We start from the raw sequence: 19,385 nt of genomic DNA, 5'->3' as shown, positions 1-19,385 counted from the left end.
CTTTGTAACATGGACGTGTTGTTATCCTCGTGTAGGTGATCCAATGCTTTTGTCCATACAGTGAAAGATTTACATCAACAGAGCTGTTTACAAGCCACTTCAAACAGATAAGAAAACATTGATATTTTTTAAAATATTTATTTTTGCATTATGTCTACATATATTCCAGATTTGCTTTACTTTTTTAAAAAAAAACATGACCAAGTTTGAGCTCGTTGGCAATCTTTAGTGAGAAAATTACAAATCTTATGGAAGAATTTGATAAATTAAAGAAGGCAGGTGTCTGAAAAATAAGTCTTGGACACCTTAATTGAGTCCAGAGTTATGAAGCTCTGCTCCACCTACTTGACAAACTAAATAACAGGTATACGTAATAATAATGAAATCTTAATTGTGATCAGACAAGAACACAATTTCTTTGTTCAGTTAACACAAAAAAAATCTCATTTTTTATCTAGATTGATTGTGTAGATTCAAACTGCTTTAGGTTGTTGGGGAAACAACCTGACAAACGAATAATAAAAAAAACTTCCTGTTTATCATCAGAACAAATTCAAGAAATTTCCAAATGTAAATGGAGAACTAGACAAAACTAGACATTCACTCAGTTGTGGTCAATGTCCGTTTGATTTCTACAGCACTTTGGTCAGCCTTGTTGCTTTTTAAAGTGCTTTACGGGTTGTCTTAAAACCACATGAAACTACACATCAATAAAACAAAATCAAACAAATATATATTTGAATAAAACAAGATAATAATAAAGGGGAACACAGCATAAAAAGCCTGATGGGACTTGACTTTGAACTTCAATTAAAAGCCTAGGTTTGAAAGGCTGGATTTAAAAGACTGCATAAACTACAGTACAAATATCAAGTGGCAGGTTATTGCATTAGTCTAGGGTCTGCACCTGAGACGGAATCGAGACTTCGGTTGCACTGAGAGCATCTTGCTACATGTTTTGGAGTTATATAGGTTGAGCGGCTTGACTAAATAGATGAATGACATATTGTTTAAGACTTTAAAAGTAAGTCAGAAAGCAGCCATCTCAGATCTACGTGAAAAGTGCCATGGTGCCACAAGCATACATGACCACAGCATGGAGATACTCTGAGAGAATATTCTGAGCCACTGTGAGATTTCTCCCAAGGCCACCAAGGGGAGACAGAACTCAAAGTTAATCTTTGTTCTGACACTGATCCAATGGATCCACCACAGAATCCACGGCAAGAAGTACTGAGTGGGATTGCAGGTGTCAGCCATTGTTTCACATCTTTCCTTGTCGTGGGTTCCCGAGTCGTTTTCCATCTCTGCCTTCTGTACATGAATGCAGTAGACGTCTTTAGGTGGAAGCTTACTTAAGTTACTCCGTGACACCAAAGAAGTTACATTAGGCCGTTTTCCTAAAGCACTTATGTTGAAAATTGATAGGCACACTAATGCACACATGCAGACTCTTTCGAACTCCAGACGCAGCATCACACCGTTGCAATCTAATGCAACCTAACAGAGACTATATGTTGTGCAATAAATCCATTATCCATTAATCCATTAATCCATTATCTATCCTCTCCTGTGAAACCTGATCCTGTTTAGTCAAGAGTTGCATGAAGACAGATATAAATTTTCTTTTACACACAGGCATCGAAATCCAGCATTCACAGTCACACTCTGGGCTTTAGTATCACAAACACAAAATTACTGCAGTACATCTACTTCACCAGGATGCCACAGGTAGATATACTCTCTTGTGACGAACTAAAGTTAGCCACACGTATTTAATTAATTTGACTGACGATAAAAGTTTGTGTAAAATGAGCCAGGTATGCAAACTTCAATGCAATTATACATTAACATTTAAATTCCCACACCCTAAAAATCCGTAAGATGTGTATCTGTCAGTCACCCCTGGAATTAAGTATCCGGAACTATTAAACTGCATTTCTACACATTTTAAAAGGGGATAGATGCTCTACCAACTACTTCAGCTACAATCTATTAAGTTCTGACCCTCAGCACTCACGTGTAACCCCATACAGTAGTGGGTAGCTAAACAACAGATTGCCAGATGCAGATTTCATTATATTGCAACTCCTGGAAGAAACCAGTAACTCTGGTGGAAAAGGGGGATAAGCTGATGTATTATAAGTGGCATAATTTTAAAAAAAAAAGGCTTTGATTTATAGTGACGTTATCTGGCTAACTTTTGCATGAAAAATACAAAAAAACGGAAAAAAGAAAAAAAAAGAAAAAGAAAAGAAAAAGGAGCAGCTGTGAAAAATGTGATGTGCCTCACCTCCCTCCCCCAGCCTGAGTGGGGTTGACCCTTGTGGGTGAGCTGCCGCTGGCCATCAGTCTGCAGCAGCAGCCCTCTCACATCCTCACTGCCCGGTAAGTCACAACTACAAAGATTTTCTCTCCTCTCTCTGTTGATTTCAGCAGCTCCTCAATCATATTTTATTTATTAACGTCTACAAGAAATCACGAGTTGCTGCTGCTTTGCTTTAGCATTGGCGCAAGAAGAAATAGTCCCTTAATTTTTATCTCAGGCAGGTTTGACCCATGGAGTGTAAATCACCGAGGTCACGTGTTTTACATAGCTATAATATTCTTGTCCTCTCATATACCTGCTGTGTTTTTTCTTTCTTTCTTTAACACGTGAGCTCAAACACAAAACACTGTTATAAAGAGCAGCGCGTGCCACAGAAACAACGTGTGGATTTAAAAACTGTACTTTGTTCCCAATAATAATAATAATAATAATAATAATAATAATAATAAAGCACATCAATACGTTTCAGTACATCTTTAGTCCTCTAAATTAATACAAATTAAAATAAATAGTGGACATGTCCTTTGAGTCGAGCACCCTCATGAATGAGTTTAGAAATATTAAGCTTACAATGTTGTCCAGCATGTCATCCCCGAGTGATGCAGTGAAAAATCCGCTGTTCCTTAAATTCCAGGATTTTTATTTGTTGTATTTATTTATCCTTATCAGTTAATCTCTTTGAAGCCATAGAATACCAGCCTTAGTCTGCATTTAAACTTACAACTTCAAAATTAAATTAGATTAGAGTAGATTAGAAGTGTGTCCACGTGTTGATCTTTTTTGCTTTATAAAATTTAGAGCTAATGCCTCCTTTGGCAATGAATATTTAGTTACTATCTTGTTGTTTACAACTTTGGCAAGTGTTTATTATTTAAATGAGACTCTCAGGATGGTTAAATGCATGCAGCAGGTATTCAAGAGGTGGAAACCTTAACACCACTTCAAAGCGATCCTTATCACCATACCGATCAGTCTGTGCCTTTAGTAAAGTAACAGCGTTTCTCTTTCATGTATAAAACTCTGTGTTTTTGGTTGTAGCAGAGGATGATGGAGAAAACCAGTCACATCAACATTGCAATGATAGAAGACATCGGTACTAACGGGATGGCCGTGTCAAAGGTCGGCACGGGCGTGGACGGGAAGAAACAGCGGTGCGGTTCCACCGTGAGCTTCCACAACATCCAGTACAAAGTGCAGCAGCAGAGCGGCTTCCTCTGCAAAAGAAAGATCCTCTCCAAGGAAATACTGGTGGACCTCAAGTCAGTCTCTTTATCTTTCTCCGCTCTGTCACCTTCTCACTCGCTTTCCTCCGTTTTCTCATCACTCACACACTACTTGCACATGAATTTACAGAATTTACAGATATTAACCTGCAGAGCTATGATTTGCTCACTTGATAAGTGCAGCAGAAAACCTGTAAAACATTTAATAGTCTGTTTTTAAAAAAAAAAAATTATTTCCCCTCTGCTTAAGCTATCTGAACATGCACAGAACCCCATTAAACAGTAGAAATCTTATGAGTTTTACTTTGTTGAATTTCAGAAAAAATGCCAAATGAATCCTTTTGAATTTTATTGCACTGATTGTTTAGATTTCTTTTCATTTTGGGGGGTGTCGTCTTGCTTTTTTTCTTTTGTTTTCCATGTCAGTCCAGTACAAAGTGGGACAATAGTGAATAGACCCTTGCAGTTCCTTTCTGATGGTATTAAATACAGCTGACGTTTCCCATGGAAGAATGAATCATTTCACACAAGTTTTTTTTAGGCGGAACCTTTTTCCTGCCACAGTGTTAATTATATGATATTAAGCATGGTTTCTTGCATATAATCTCTCAAATGCACTAAAGAGCAGTCTGCCAGGGAAACGAATTAAACAGCGTCACGTGATCCACCGCCAGACCTTAATTCAGTCTTCAACTCTATTTTAAATCACTGACTCACTCCGTGCTTTCTGAAGTCTCTGAAGTTCTTTAAATTGTTACATTTTTTAAAAAATGATATGATATCTGTATTTGCTGTAAAATCCATTCATGAATATTACTTTAAATGGGATTAGGAGGGATGATTCATTTAATAAAAGTGCTGCATTTCAGCATGTGTCTAAAGACCATATTAACTACTTTGATTCACATGCTTTGTGTCTGTGGCATAAAACCGATACAGTGGCATAAAAATCTAAGGAAAAACATTTATAATTGGAAACATAAGCAAATATGTGTCCTAGTATTTGAGTTTCTTTTTTCATTATTAAATCATTACACTCACTTTTTGCCTGTGTCACTGTCTCGCAGTGGGATTATGAGACCTGGTCTGAATGCTATTCTTGGACCTACTGGAAGTGGAAAATCTTCGTGAGTACCACTTCAGTTTACAAAAATACAGTTAGGTCTATAAAGCATTGTATTACTCTCTTATTACAGTATAAATCAATTAATCAATATGTGATTGAACAAACAGTAATACAAGCAGTACAAGTAAGTATTGCATTTGCTGTGAACAGCCATCTGACATGTTTGACAGAAGGTGGGTTGTGCTTTGGATCATGAGCATTTTCTCTCCTCATACTGGTACGCGTTCATCTTGGTTTCATTTTTCCAAGGTTTTTTTCCTGAACTGTGCGAGCTCGTGTAGATGTGTAACCAGAGGTTTGCACCTTGTAGTAAACTCTCTGTATTCATGAAGGCGTCTCTTGATCATAGTGCTCTTCACTTGGTTAGATGCGGTGACCCATAGAACTAATTCAGCACTTTAGTCGTCGTAATACTGGGCAGTGGATTCATTGTTTTTAGGAACCAACCAGGTGTTTCATTTGGCCGCTCTTAACCCTGTAAAGCTTGAACCATGATTTTTTTTAACCCTCTCAGGCTCAAATTACGTTTTTGTTGCTAATGCACAAAAGAATACCTGCAGTGGTACTTCTGAGTAAAAAAAACCTTCTAACCTTCTGTCAGCTCATAATACTTTGAGCTGACTTCAGATATTACGTCTGCTTCATTTGTCAGTTGAAATTATGAGGGAAAGAGCCTCACCTAGCCACGAAACATCTTGTTAATTATTTTTGAACCTTTAAAAATGGGGTATTTATGCATAACAAGGCCTGCAATTCCTAAACAGTTAATGTGATATTTTTAGGTCCGTTGAATTCAAATGACATTGTCTGAATACTTATGGACCTAATTGTATATAATCTTGAAATAATTACCTTAATTTTTGTTTTGGATATCTTTAGAATTTTTCTTTGCTCTTTGTCTTTGAGATTCTTGGATATTCTGGCTGCGAGGAAGGATCCCGCAGGTCTCTTGGGTGAAGTTCTCATTGATGGAGCCCCACAGCCTCCAAACTTTAAGTGCCTCTCTGGCTATGTCGTCCAGGTAAATTTGTATTTCTTTAAATAACCCATATTAACCATTTTATATCCACTCAGATGCACTGATATGGATATAGTGATATTATGTTTTGAAATATATTTATTTGATAAATGTACAGTGCTTAACAAATGCTTGATACCACCTGCCACAAAAACAAGAAAGCACAAATATTTTAGAAATCTATCAAAAATTTGTTCAAAACTACAAATTATGTTACTATTTATCAGGTAAATAACAGCTGAATTTCCTTTTTTTTACTTAAATTTGAGCCGGCACTCTAGTCGTCTCTGAGAAGTCAGGAATTAATTGAGCGTCAATCGCAAAAAATATTTTTTCTGTTTAGCACAAGTAAAAAAAGACTGTAATTCAGCTTTTTTGTAAAATGTTAAATTGGAAAAACTGTGGATAGGACAGATAAATATATGTTAACATTAAAATAAATCCTTTCAATTAAACAGCGTATGGATGCCGGTGGATTAATCATTACAGAAACATAAGAATTGATTTAGGTAATTAGCAGTGCTGTTAATTTAGAACAGCTGTGGGATAAAACTTAAATTGTGTTTTGGTCTAATAAACTTGTTAAGCACTGTAAGTCGGAGTCATTCTCTGTTTTATTTTCTACGTACCTAATGCAGCTCTCTTTAGGTGTTAAGTTAAGCAACGTGTAAACTGGTTTTTCACTATTTATTTTTTGTTTTGGGGTCTTTTTCAGTGACGTATTGGCCGGCCTCGACTGGTTTCTTTAAGCTTTCATGCAGAAAAAGCTGAGAGCTTTGACTTTCTCTTAGACTCTGCGTCTGAGAGCAAAGCAAATGTTGTAGGCTGTAAAACCAACTTAACACACAGAGGTTGGCCCTTAAACATTAAACATAGTGCTGAGATTGTTTGTGTTAGACCTCTTTTAAGAAGAAACTCTTGAAATGAGAAATATTTTGTGCAAGTGTCCTTAGAGAAGACAGGCAGGCTTAGACCTCCCAGAAAAACCTGCAAACCCTGCTGAGGTTCACTCCTTCTTCCAGTGAGGCAGTGTTCTGAACTTCGTCTTGTTTCTGGTTGTTTTCCTTAAGGATTTGTGGAAATGATAACTACAAAATAGCTTCTCAGTTTGTGACCTTTGATCAAGCTTTTGTCTCCCTGCTAGGAAGATGTGGTCATGGGCACCCTGACCGTGAGGGAGAATCTGCGTTTTTCTGCGGCTCTGCGACTGCACGTCTCCGTGCCTCAGGTCGAGAAGGAGGCTCGAGTCAATCACCTTATTAAAGAACTGGGTCTCACTGAAGTGGCTGACTCCAAGGTGCTGCAGATAATCACAGCCTGTCACTCACCTGTCCTCTAACAAGTAGCCTGCCCCAGCAGATGAAGCGCGTTTTCAGCAATTCCCGTTGTGTTTTGTTGGTGGTTTTTTTTGTTCCTCAGGTGGGCACGCAGATGACCCGAGGAATCTCAGGAGGAGAGAGAAAGAGGACAAACATCGGCATGGAGCTGATCATCGATCCTGCTGTCCTATTTCTGGATGAACCGACCACCGGGCTAGACGCAAGCACTGCTAACTCTGTCCTGCTCCTGCTGAAAAGGTGAGAAAACCCGGACTCTCTCTAATTTCTCAGATTTCTTTAAAATAAAGTAAAATCTTGAGCTTCTGGGCTTTAAAGGATTTTTAAAAGTGTTTCAAGCTAAATTCTGGAGTTTGGTTAACTTTAAACAGAAGCTTATCATTTTACATAGGAGAATTAAAGCAGGAAAATTGCTGCTGTTTGCTTCTACTTTATTTACATCAGTTTATTGTGATTTTTTTTACTGTGTTATGTGTCTTTTCAGAATGGCCAGTCATGGTAGAACCATAATTATGTCCATCCACCAACCTCGCTACTCCATCTACAGACTGTTTGACACTCTCACACTGTTGGTCGGTGGTAAAATGGTGTACCACGGACCAGCACCAAACGCTTTGGACTACTTTGCCAACATCGGTGATTACACTGACTAAACAGTAACATCACAAGACACTTCTTTACAGTTTTTTTTAATTTATGAAATAAATAAATGTAGATGGATGTGCAACTTCTAAAAAAGCTGCAGGGTCACTGTATGTGTAGGATTTGCTTTGATATTGAGCTGCAACATTGTGATTTGTGTTCAAGGCTATGCCTGCGAGGCCCACAACAACCCAGCTGACTTCTTTTTGGATGTGATTAACGGAGACTTCACCGCCACAAAAATGATGAAAGTGCACGGCTCTGAAGGTAGCGGCATAATTAACCATCCATGAATATTCAGTCAAGCTTGTATCACATCTCCTGGTCTCATAGAATAACAACAAACAAACATATCCTGTGCAAATGTGCTCATTTCTTTGCATTTTTCTTTGATTTTGCAACATCCACAAAAAGGCACGATACAATAAAGAAGATACAGTATTTTTACCTGGAACTTTTTATTAACAAGTTTTTTAAAGTGTTTTAAATTTGACATTTATAGTGATTAGAACAGCATGTCAAACGCACAAATTAGAGTTGACAGAGTAAAACAGGAAGACAGATGGTTTTTACTGGACCTCATAACGCCTTAATTTTTGTTATTTTCTGCAAGTGAAAAAATTTCACTTGAAAACGTAAGCAGAAAAAAATCAGGGATTCCTTCACATCCATGGGAGAGTTTGATAAAGTCATGTAGAAAACAGCTGAAGTCGTGGCTGCTATAGGTGGTTCTACAAGCTGTTGAATCGTGGGGTGTACATAGTCGACCATTAACTCGATTCTAGAGTCAAATCTGTATATAAAGCGAGTGAATTGGTGCTATAACAATAAAATATAACTGAGTGGGGTTTTTTGTATTTGTGAACAGATTTGGACTTCGAGGAGCTCAGTAGCTCCAGGCAGAGCATTGAGGAGCGCCTGGTGGATGAGTACAGGAACAGCGGTTACTCCAGCAACACACGAGCCGAACTGGAACGCATTGTTAAAGATGAGCGCTGTGGGTCCCTCCCAAAGTCCCGCACCATCACCTACAACAGCTCGTTCTTTCACCAGCTACGATGGGTCCTCCACAGAACATTTCAGAACCTCATGTTGAACCCCCAAACATCTATGGCCCAGGTAAGCACGTACACCATCGTCTTTTAGGGCCCGCGTTCGACTTTCAGACGTTGGTCAGTGCCACTCTCGTGTCTGTCAGCTGAACATGAAGCTCATTAGCTGATAAAGACTTTTACCAACTTTTTTGTAGCTATATTGGTAACTTTAAATAGTTAATTAGTGACAGGTTTAAACTTAAGTATGTTTAAAAATAAAAGCATACACTGTTCCAAAAAATAGTAATGTCAAAGTATCTTACTGTAATTTTTACAGTTTTGTACTGTCTTTCTAGATTATCATTAGATTTACATAAGTAGACTGTGATTTTACATGTCAAAGGTAAAATAACATAACATCACTGTAAATATAGTAAAACACAATTTACTTGTTTTTTAAATATATTTTTTGTACATATGCATATTTAGATTGTAAAAATACATTCAGAAATGAATCATAATTTCACAAATATTTGTCTGTTATGTGAGAGAAGGATCTGTTAAATTCAAATGTAATACTATGGAAAAATATATAAAATGATCAAAAATTAATGAGAATAATCAATAACTAAAGGAGTATTTGAATTATAATTGTGCTGAAAATTTCATGTCATCTAGGTCTGATTCAATAATTCAGAGGTAACAAGTGAAAATATAAATAATAGGAATAAAAACTAAAAAAAAAACATACAAAACATTGCACGGCCACGCTGTGCTAATTATATATTTAAAAAAATAAGAGGTAGGAATTGCAATTAATATACATCTCAAAGTATTCACAACATTCCTGAACAGAAATAGGCCTCTGCACCTGGGGTGAGTGTGTGGCCATGAAAACAATGGGACATGCCATTGGATGTTGGGACACATAATAACATGACGCTAAGCATCGGCCAATGAATGTGAACTAACAACCACAAGGTCGCAGGTATGGCAGCACTGTAGGAAAAAATCCTAATATAAAAGTATTTTACTGTGCATTTTTCAGTTTTGTTTTGTTCTTCTAGAATAGCATTAAAGTTACATAAATAGACTGTGATTTCACATTTCAAATGTAAATTAACGTTAAATCACTGTAATGTAATAAAACATCATTTTCATGATTATTAAATGTATCTGTCTGTACATATGCATATTTAGATACAGATTCACAAATGTATCATGATCTCACAAATATCTGTCCGTTATTTGAAAGATCGAACTGTTGAATTCAAATGTAATGCTATGGAAAAGTATATAACATGATTCCTATAAGCTTGTGTTACATCACATAAGTATTATTATCATTGCTATTTAGGGCGATCGTGGCTCAAGAGTTGGCAGTTCGCCTTGTGATCCGAAGGTTGCTGGTTCGAGCCCCGGCTCGGACACTCTCGGTATTGTGTCCGTGGTCAAGACTCTTCACCTACTGGTGATGGCCAGAGGGGCCGATGGTGCGATATGGCAGCCTCGCCTCTGTCAGTCTGTCCCAGGGCATGCAATCCATTATTATTTGTAACTGTATATTTCTGTACATTTACGTATTATGATTCATATTGCCACATTCATCGACCTTGTTTATAGGTAATTTCATTGTTTGATCACGTTAAAATGTTCCTAATTTAATGTCTAAACGCACTTGGAAAAGGCAGAATCCCATGTAAAATTAGCGCAACAAACTCTATTTTCATTACTGAAAATAACTGTATTTTCATGAGAAAGTTATTTTCTGTTATTTTACGGTCGTATTTTGGCGCCCCAGCTGCCGGAATATTTCTGTTTTTTTAGGATTTGTTTTTTTTTCCTATTTATAGATAATTTCATTGTTTAATCACATTAACATGTTCCTAATTTAATGTTTAAGATCACTTGAAAAGGCAAGATCCAATGTAAAATTAGCGCAACAAACTGTATTGTCATTACTGGAAATAACCGTATTTTTATGAGGAAGTTATTTTCTGTTATTTTACGGTAGTATTTTGGCACCCCAGCTGCCGGAATAATACTATTTTTTTAAACAGTTTTTTTAACAGTGTACGTTGTATTGGCCCCATCATCGTGAGCAGGATATGCAGCGTGTTAGAGGGGTCAGCTTTATGCCCTCATTAGCCGCCCCATGGCGGCAAAATGCTGTCAGAAGTCTCCTCACTTTAAGAATTATTAACAGCTAATTGGTCCTAAATAAGTCAAAAATAATCCTTCGAGAAGGTTCCTTGGTAGCATGGGTGCTGTAATCAGCTTTGGTGACTGTTGTGACCCCACTCCTGCCTCTTTGGGCCTGAATATGAACTGATATCATATCTAGCCAAAGCCCCTTGGCCCCTGTGTGGGAGTCATCACATGATGGCATCATGACCTATCCCGCCGCTGCCCAGCTTCCACATGAGGGACTGAGGGGAATGAGGTGAAAAAGGCTCAACCTTACTGGCTTATCCCTTCACCCTGGGAACCGCTTAGTCCTGTCATAACCTGTAAATAGTTTCAGCTTAAAACATGTCTTGCTTTCACCTTTTTTCCCCCTCTATTCAGTCATCTCACCCCAGGATCAGTTCAGGAGGACATAACCTTAGCATTTTCTGCTCACTTCAGTCCTTTGAACCCATGTTTTTGTTTTGTTTTTTACCCCCAAAAGTTGAATTTAGTTTTTCCATAAACACAAACTGGTAAGTTTGGATTAAACTGGACTTCAGGAGGTTTTAAGTTTTTTATATAACAACATAATGAATGTGTATGCTGTAGGCACAGAAGTCATCACGTTGTCTAAATCTCTTACGCAGCTGGGAGTCAACGTTTTCCTCGCTCTCATCGTGGGAGCCATTTTCTTTGGGGTCAAAGATGATCAGAGTGGTATTCAGAACAGGTGAGAGAACTGCTCTCAACAGTGAGCCACGTAATAATATTTTACAAAATGTTCTGAGTATGTAATGTGACTGTCCTGCTGTCATCTCCAAAAAAAACCCCAAACATCTTCATGGCTAAATAATTTGTACTTTGATCATTTTAATGTCATGTGTTATTTGTTTATTTAAAGGATTCCTATTGTCTAAATGCCACAGCAGCTAATCAGCTAATCGCTCTCACTTATAATACTTATTACATGGGTGTAATTTAGCTGGTTTAATATATATGGCACTACATGAAATGCATGCAATAATGTAAAGCTCACACAGCAAAATTCCTTTTGACTCTCGTTGTCCGCAGGCCAATAAATGCCTCAACATACTCTTATAAAATAGATGTTTTTATTAACTGTTAACACAGCCTTACTGCAGTATGACTGTTACTTCCCCATCTGGTCTTGCAGTTATGCCATAAACCATCTGATTTAGAGGAAATGTTGGCATGTGTGAGTGAACGGTGCAGCTTAAAAAATGCTTGAAAAAGTCCTTCGCCTCCATAGTCAGGGTGTGAGACGCAGCGATGTGGTTCAGATATGGGTTTAATACACTTGTAAAAGGTTAATTTAAGACTACAAACCAGTCAGCTAACATGAAAAATGTCAACCTAAGATTTGACGCTTCAGTCATAAAATGTTTAAGCTATATTCATGGCTTGGTTTAGTAATGCTTCGTTGATCGCTTAAGCCTGTAAAATAACATTTGGGTTGCCAGTTTGTAGAGTGTCTTTCTTTAGCATGGTACTTCACTTGAAGACACAGTGTGTCTTTGCTTCCCTCTTTCCAGATTTCTTGTGTGTGCCTCATGTCAGCGAACTGAGCAAATCCAGCAGCATTCGTGAGGAAAATTACTAATAAGCAATTTATTAATTGTTTGGACTCTACATATTTTATAGATGATGTTTTCCACAATATGTAAACCCCAAAACTCTTTCTTTCTCTCTTTAATGCGCTGCAACTACAAAAAATCTATATAGGATGGGCAAATGTTTAAATTAGTAGCTTTAGTAGCATTTACTTTTATTAGTAAGTCGTTGTTTTAAACTGGACTTCTTTTATTGTTTCATTTTAGGTTGTTTTGTTTTTATTTTTTAATACTATGCGTTTACACGCTAAAAGCAACATGTTTCCCCATAAAAGTTCAGGTCAGTGACCGCTTCTGGTGAAAAAGTGTGAAAGGTAATTCCCGCTCGGTTAATCCTCTTACCGTTTTTTATTGGGCACAACCTGGTACTCGCAAGTCCAGCGAAGCCCATCAGAGACATCAGTGGTCTCCCTTTTTCCTTTCAGTAGTGTACAGGGACCTAATGTGATTATATTCAAGGTCAGTGCACATGCAGAATGGCAGACAGCCCGTACGTGGCTTAAATGTCTCAAGTTTCTCACCCTTCCTTCATCTTCGCTTGGTGTAGGGGCTAATAGTGGGGCAACAACAATCAGCATCAACAGTCAGTGTAGGAAAATCAGCATGAGGGAAAAAACCCAGAAAACAAATGCTTTTAAACTTTAGTTTATGTGTGTATGAGCTTACATTGCTCAGATTGGGAGTCTGTGCTCAGGACATCAGTGACAAACTACTGCAAACGTTTTCAAGTTTTCAAAGGTCACGTTACAGTATGTAAGATCTTTAGTCTTTATTCTGCTCTGAACATGTCTGATTTTACTGTTTTTGTACTGTTTTTGTACAATTCCACATACTGAAAACTCAATATTTGGTCTGACTACCATTATTCTTCTACACAGCCTGAACTCTCTTAGGCAAGCTTTCTTACCATTTCTTTAAGTTATCTTTGGGGATAGTTCTCCGGGTTTCTTGACGGACATTCAAAGGTCTTCTTTGGATGTTGGCTGGCTTTTGTTCTGTTCTCTGTCAACATCATAATGACGAAGTCCGGGCTCCAATAGTTCCCCAGGCTTTCTGAAAGACCTTCAGAAGACCTGGAGAACTGTTGCTCAAGAAACTCTGGCTCTTTGAAGGCAAAATATAAGGAAATGAGGAGTGGCTCAAGACTTTTGCACAGAGCTGTGTCTTTGCTTCTGTGTTGATTGACAGGTTGGAGTCTCATGTTATTTTTTTTCTAAGACTTTTCCTGGCAAGCATCCTATACAGGTCTTATCTGTGCAGTCTCTTTTTGAGTATAGCGTGCACTTTAAGTGTTGTTCTGTCCGAGAGGTTCCAATTTCAGCTTTATTTATACAGCACCAAATTACAAAAACAGTCGCCTCAAAGCGCTTCATATTCCAAGGTAGACCCTACAATAATACGTACAAAGAAAAACACTTTTGCTTTTCTGATTGCTCCAGGATGGGCGCCCTCTTCTTCATCACTACCAACCAGTGTTTCAGTACTGTGTCTGCAGCCGAGCTCTTCATCACTGAGAGGAAACTCTTCGTGTAAGTTCTCCATCAGGATGCCGTATACGTGTGTGTGTGACTCTAGATTGAACTGTTGCTTTATGTGTTTCTCTTGTGACAGGCACGAGTACATCAGTGGCTACTACAGAGTGTCTGTCTACTTCCTTTCTAAGATCCTGTCTGATATCGCTCTGCGCACCGTCACCTCTGTTATCTTCAGCTGTGTTGTCTATTTTTTGATTGGTGAGACTTTTATCTATTTAACTATTTTAATTTTTGCATTTAAATTTTAAAAAAAAAATGACATCAGTGTGTAAAAACGCACAAAACTGTGTGTCCAACCAGGGCTCAAATCCACAGTAGAAGCCTTTTTTGTCTTCATGCTGACGGTGACTCTGGTGGCCTACACAGCCACAGCCATGACCATGGCCATCTCAGCTGACCAGAGTGTCGTGGCTCTTGCCAACATCCTCATGACCATCACCTTTGTCTTCATGATGGTAAGAGATACAGCAACCCCATGACCCACATAAATAAGTTGGAAGGGAGAAGGAGTAAAGATGACATCTACGTTTTTTGTTTTAGGTAGCTTTAGGGGTTTTTTTTAAAAAAAAGAAATGAAACATTTTAAACAGAAGACTCACTGATGACATAAACTCACTGGTCACTTTAACATCAGATGTAGTTATAAAGGGATGGAGATGGTCAGCAACAATCCTCGGCTATGCTGGGGTGTGGTCTTATTCAAGGTTTGATGTGTCGTGCATTCAGAGATGCTCTTCTGCACACTTTGACTGTCACGAGTTGGTTACTGTTGCCTGCTCAGAGCAGTCTGACCATTCTCCTTTTGCTTTTGGCATCAACAAAGCATTTTCACCCAGACCTGCCATTCACTGGATATTTTCTCATTTTTTGAGATTGCTGTGTGGGAAAAAATTCACTTCAATCGCCTTTCTTTCCCATTCTGATGCTCAGTTTGAACTTCAGCAGGTCTTCTTGACCTTAAATGCGCCAAGTTGCTACTACGGGGTTGACAAATTAAGTATAAGAACATCAATGCCTAATGAAGTGGCCAGTAAGTGCAAGGGCAAGACACTTACCCTACTGCCTACTGGTGTTGGCCAGAGGGGCCGATGGCGCGATATGGCAGCCTCGCTTCTGTCAGTCTGCCCCAGGGCAGCTGTGGCTACATCGGTAGCTTGCCTCCACCAGTGTATGAATGTGAGAGTGAATGAATAGTGGAATTGTAAAGCGCTTTGGGTGCCTTGAAAAGCGCTATATAAATCCAATCCATTATTATTATTGAATCTATATCTGACTAAGGTTCTATAAGCAACACAGATATATTATATTATCCATATATTATAATGAACAATAGACAGTTATTCATCTACGTTTTACTGTCTGATAGTAAAAGCTCCCGTGAGACTAATAACATCCTGCATCTGGACTTTGAAACATTTAGATGTGTTTGTAAGTCGTGTTATGTCAGCTCTACCCTCCAGAAAAAAGACATCTAAACTGACTTTGTGTCTTCTAGATTTTTTCAGGACTCCTGGTGAATCTACCCAGCACCAAAGACTGGTTGGCTTGGCTGAAGTACTTTAGTATTCCTCGTTATGGTCTTGCAGTAAGTCAGCATTAAAGGTTTTGACAGCAGAAGATGCCGATATATAGAGGAAGTAGCAGAAACAATTCAAAATTCAGGCAGAGGTTATCACCTCAATGAAATAAATACATATCACAGACAGCCTCCTTCACATATATGTTTTAGCAGTTTTAGTTTTAATTGTCTGTAAGTGTGTTTTTATTGAACTGGGGTTGGACCTGAACTGGACTCTAAACTTGATGTTAGATGGCTGAATGCATAGACTTAAACAGACTTCTCTGATTTTAACTGTTGGGTGTTGCACGTTATACCAAACATACACGACCAAGTGGATAGCCTACTGATAATGCACTTTAAAAACCCCATGTACAGTAACTGTCATGTTTGAAGATGGAGCCAAACTCAAAGGAGAGGATTAAGGCCAACAAACTAGGGACCAACTGACCACAAGCACAGCTAAAGACACCATGTAAGAGACAAGAGACTTTAAAAATAAAACAGGAAGTTACTTTATATGGCAACATATACGTGAAAAGGGAGTTAAGACCCAAAAGAGAATTTGTTTTAAAATGGAACAAATGATCTGCCAAACGCACAATATATATATATTTAAATTGTTCTGCTAAGAGTTTACTGCTCTGCCTCACCTGCTGTCTTTGTTCAGGCCTTGAAGATAAACGAATTTGTGGGTCTGAGGTTCTGCGAAGAGGTTGTAATCCGAAACAGCAACATGTCAGCTATGACAGCCAACTGCACTGTGAAAACAGCTGGCCAGACGTGAGTAACTGATCCAGTTCTGTCTTACTGGTTAACAACATGTTGTATTGTGGCTCTAATATCTGACCAGTTTGAACATGCCTCATTTCAGATGCACAGGAGAGCAGTATCTGGAGTACCTGGGCATAGACTACACCTCCTGGGGTCTGTGGGAGAATCATGTAGCTTTGACTGTTATGATGATCATATTTCTCATCATTGCCTATCTGAAGCTTCGCTTCATCAAGAAATTTACTTAATGCGTTATTTGTTTTTTACTTTAATGTACCAGCACTGATAGATCTTGTGCTCAGAAATAGCACAATTAAAGCTACATTTATATATTTGGGGTTTAGTTTTATTTTACACTGCCCTCATATCTTTAGCATATAATGAAGCGAAAAGAAAGTAAGAGTACAAGTGCAAATACTCAAATAAAAAGCTGAAAGCAGCCGAAAACTGCTAGCTAAACTTTTCTAGAGTTCACGTTTTTACCATTAGTTTCCCTGTAAAGCTCATAAAATCTTATTGTGTGTTGTGTTCAGCTGTTCATTAACCCTTTTACGCATAGTGGTCACTACAGTGGACAGCTATTCAAACACTGTTTTCTTGTATTCATATCAGTGTTGATGGTACACTTGCACATAAACCACTACATTGGATACTGATGTGTCACTCCATACCCTGCCACTCACTCTAAAGGTGATGTTGTCCACTTAAGTGGACATGTAAAAAACTATTTGAAAAATACACGTTTAAAAAATGAAGTTCAAAAATCTTTTTTTCATGCCTAAAGATGAATAAAAATACTGATTAAGGTTGTCCTAATCAATCACGTGGTAGCGACTCAATCCATTGATGCATGCAGACATGAACAAGATGACCTGCTAAAGTTCAAACAGAGCATCAGAATATAGAGGAAAGGTGATTTAACTTGAACATGAAATCGTTTTTGGTACTAAATGGATAAGTTTGAGTGTTTCTGAAGCTACTAATCTCCTGGGATTTTCTACACACAACTATCTCTAGAGTTTACAGAAAAAAGTCAGAAAATATCTATTGAGCAGCAGGTCTCTGAGTGAAAATGCCTTCTTGATCGCAGAGGTCAGACATTCAACAATATCCAACTTGTTAAAATCAAAGTGTACAGAAGAGCATCTGTAAATACACGACAAACCTTGAAGCAGGTGGACTACAGCAGCAGAAGACCCTGTCCCTTTTGGATCGCAGTGTACCTAGGGGTGGGTTTTTATAATCGATTTATCGATTAAAATCGATTCTGGCTTGGATTACGTAAAATCGATTCATTAAAATCCTGAATCGATTTTTTAATACAAATTTATTTTGCCCGAAATGCCAGAATCTCAGGTGAAATCTCACAAAACTTCAACAACCACCAAACAGCTAAAACAGTAAATGAGAGCAGGAACACGGATTCTGCACAAAGACTTAAACACACAGCGCAGCCCGCGGATCAGAATCAGTTAGATGTCGAATTTCTCACAGTCGGGGCTGAAAGCCGACAGCCCGCTGATTCTGATCTGTCGGCGGGTCCGCGCTTTGTGTTCACGCCCTTTATGCGCTGATTGTAAAGCTGTTAGTTTGATGTCTCTCCAAACAATATTGACCGAACCAGCAGCAAAAGAAGATCCAAACTACGCTTCACATAAACATCGTCATGTATTCACTCTTACTTTTACTGTTTTGCTTCTACCATGAGGCACAGCTCTCTCTCTCTCTCTCTCCCCCCCCCTCTCTCTCTCCCTCCCCCCCCCCCCCTCTCTCTCTGTATGGTTTTCTGCATTATTCGCTTGCTTGTTAAGCACAAGTCTACCTTTGTTTACAGCGCTATCGGCCGACTTTTTTTTTCTTTCCGTTTTATATACTTCCGAAAAGAAAACCTAATTTCTGCCGTTCAATGCTGAACAAATTTAAACTTTTTAAAATTATGCAAAATGCTTAGCCGTGTCTCTAATAAAACCGCTGTAACTTCAGAGGTAATGTTCATATGTTGATTAATGGTTTTCTTTCGTTTATGATGTACTGCAGAATATTTTTATAAAATCCCAGGCCAGGAAAAATCACCTTCATGTGTTTCTGTGTTTTATCTTCAGCTACTTTGACACAAAGGCATCTGCTGTGACGCTCACACCTTTGATAAAGTCTTGCGTGTGTCAGCTTCCTTTTTATAGATACAAAAATATGTAAATGTACTAATCTGAATTATAATATTTCTGACTGTCAAAATTTCCCATATTCAAATCGAAGTGAATCGAATCGAATGGAATTAAATCGAATCGTTGATCGAATCGATTCTGGACCTTGTGAATCGGAATTGAATCGATTCTAGAAATCAGTGACGATACCCAGCCCTAAGTGTACCCATCTTCTGATGGCTGCTTCAGGCAGGATAACACACCATATCACAAAACTCAAATCCTCTCAAACTGGTTTCTTTAACATGACAGGGAGTTCACTGTGCTCGAATGACCTCTACAGTCAGCAGATCTGAATCCAGTACACTATATTTGGGATGTGGTGGAATGGGAGATTGATGTGAGCTGACAAATATGCAGCAGCTGTGTGATGCTATCATGTCAGTCTGTGAGGAAAATTTCCAGCTCTTTTTTAAATCTCCCCAACAAAGAAATAAAGCAGCACTGAAGGCAAAAGGGGTCCAACCCAGTACTAGCAACCTAGTGGAGATGCCAGTGTGTGTATTTATTGTGTAGATATAGAAGTATACCAGTATACCAAGTAAGCAAGTATGGCTGTTTCCCAAAAGATCAAAATCTAGTTGTTGGTTCCTTTGTTTACTGTTATATACGTTTAGTCTGGATAAAATCTTTGTGGGTATAAAAAATTGTGAGTCCAAAACAAACTAGACAGTATATTTTCAAATTATAGGAGAAAATTGTGAATTTTCCAAAGTGAAAAAGTGTAGAAATTAAAAAGTATACTGAAAGTAAACTTTCAAAGCTGTTTATGAATATTTACTTCTGCAGCATTTGTCAGTTTGTG

The 19,385-nt window shown here is 38.2% G+C and overlaps 1 protein-coding gene across 2 annotated transcripts; it reads left to right on the top strand.

The window, feature by feature from the left end:
- The first annotated feature begins 110 nt into the window (after positions 1 to 110).
- abcg2d (ATP binding cassette subfamily G member 2 (JR blood group)) lies at positions 111 to 17,588 on the top strand. Of its 2 annotated transcripts, XM_085164217.1 has the most exons (16): positions 111 to 2,388; positions 3,368 to 3,588; positions 4,620 to 4,679; positions 5,585 to 5,699; positions 6,841 to 6,993; positions 7,116 to 7,273; positions 7,518 to 7,669; positions 7,841 to 7,942; positions 8,544 to 8,794; positions 11,526 to 11,608; positions 13,949 to 14,038; positions 14,121 to 14,242; positions 14,345 to 14,499; positions 15,540 to 15,629; positions 16,273 to 16,385; positions 16,477 to 17,588. In XM_085164217.1, exons 2-16 carry the CDS (start codon positions 3,374 to 3,376, stop codon positions 16,622 to 16,624), a joined length of 2,007 nt encoding a protein of 668 aa, XP_085020343.1. In that variant the 5' UTR covers positions 111 to 2,388; positions 3,368 to 3,373; the 3' UTR covers positions 16,625 to 17,588. The 2 variants fall into 2 exon arrangements, with proteins under 2 accessions (XP_085020343.1, XP_085020344.1); XM_085164218.1 differs by lacking the exons at positions 16,273 to 16,385; positions 16,477 to 17,588 and adding an exon at positions 15,981 to 16,266 and having other exon boundaries at positions 111 to 3,588.
- The last annotated feature ends 1,797 nt before the right edge of the window (positions 17,589 to 19,385 follow it).

The sequence above is a fragment of the Neolamprologus multifasciatus genome, chromosome 6 (genome assembly GCF_963576455.1).
Source record: "Neolamprologus multifasciatus chromosome 6, fNeoMul1.2, whole genome shotgun sequence".
NCBI lineage: Eukaryota > Metazoa > Chordata > Actinopteri > Cichliformes > Cichlidae > Neolamprologus > Neolamprologus multifasciatus.
Note: the sequence above shows the minus strand (reverse complement) of the source record. Positions and strands in the feature narration are given on the sequence as shown.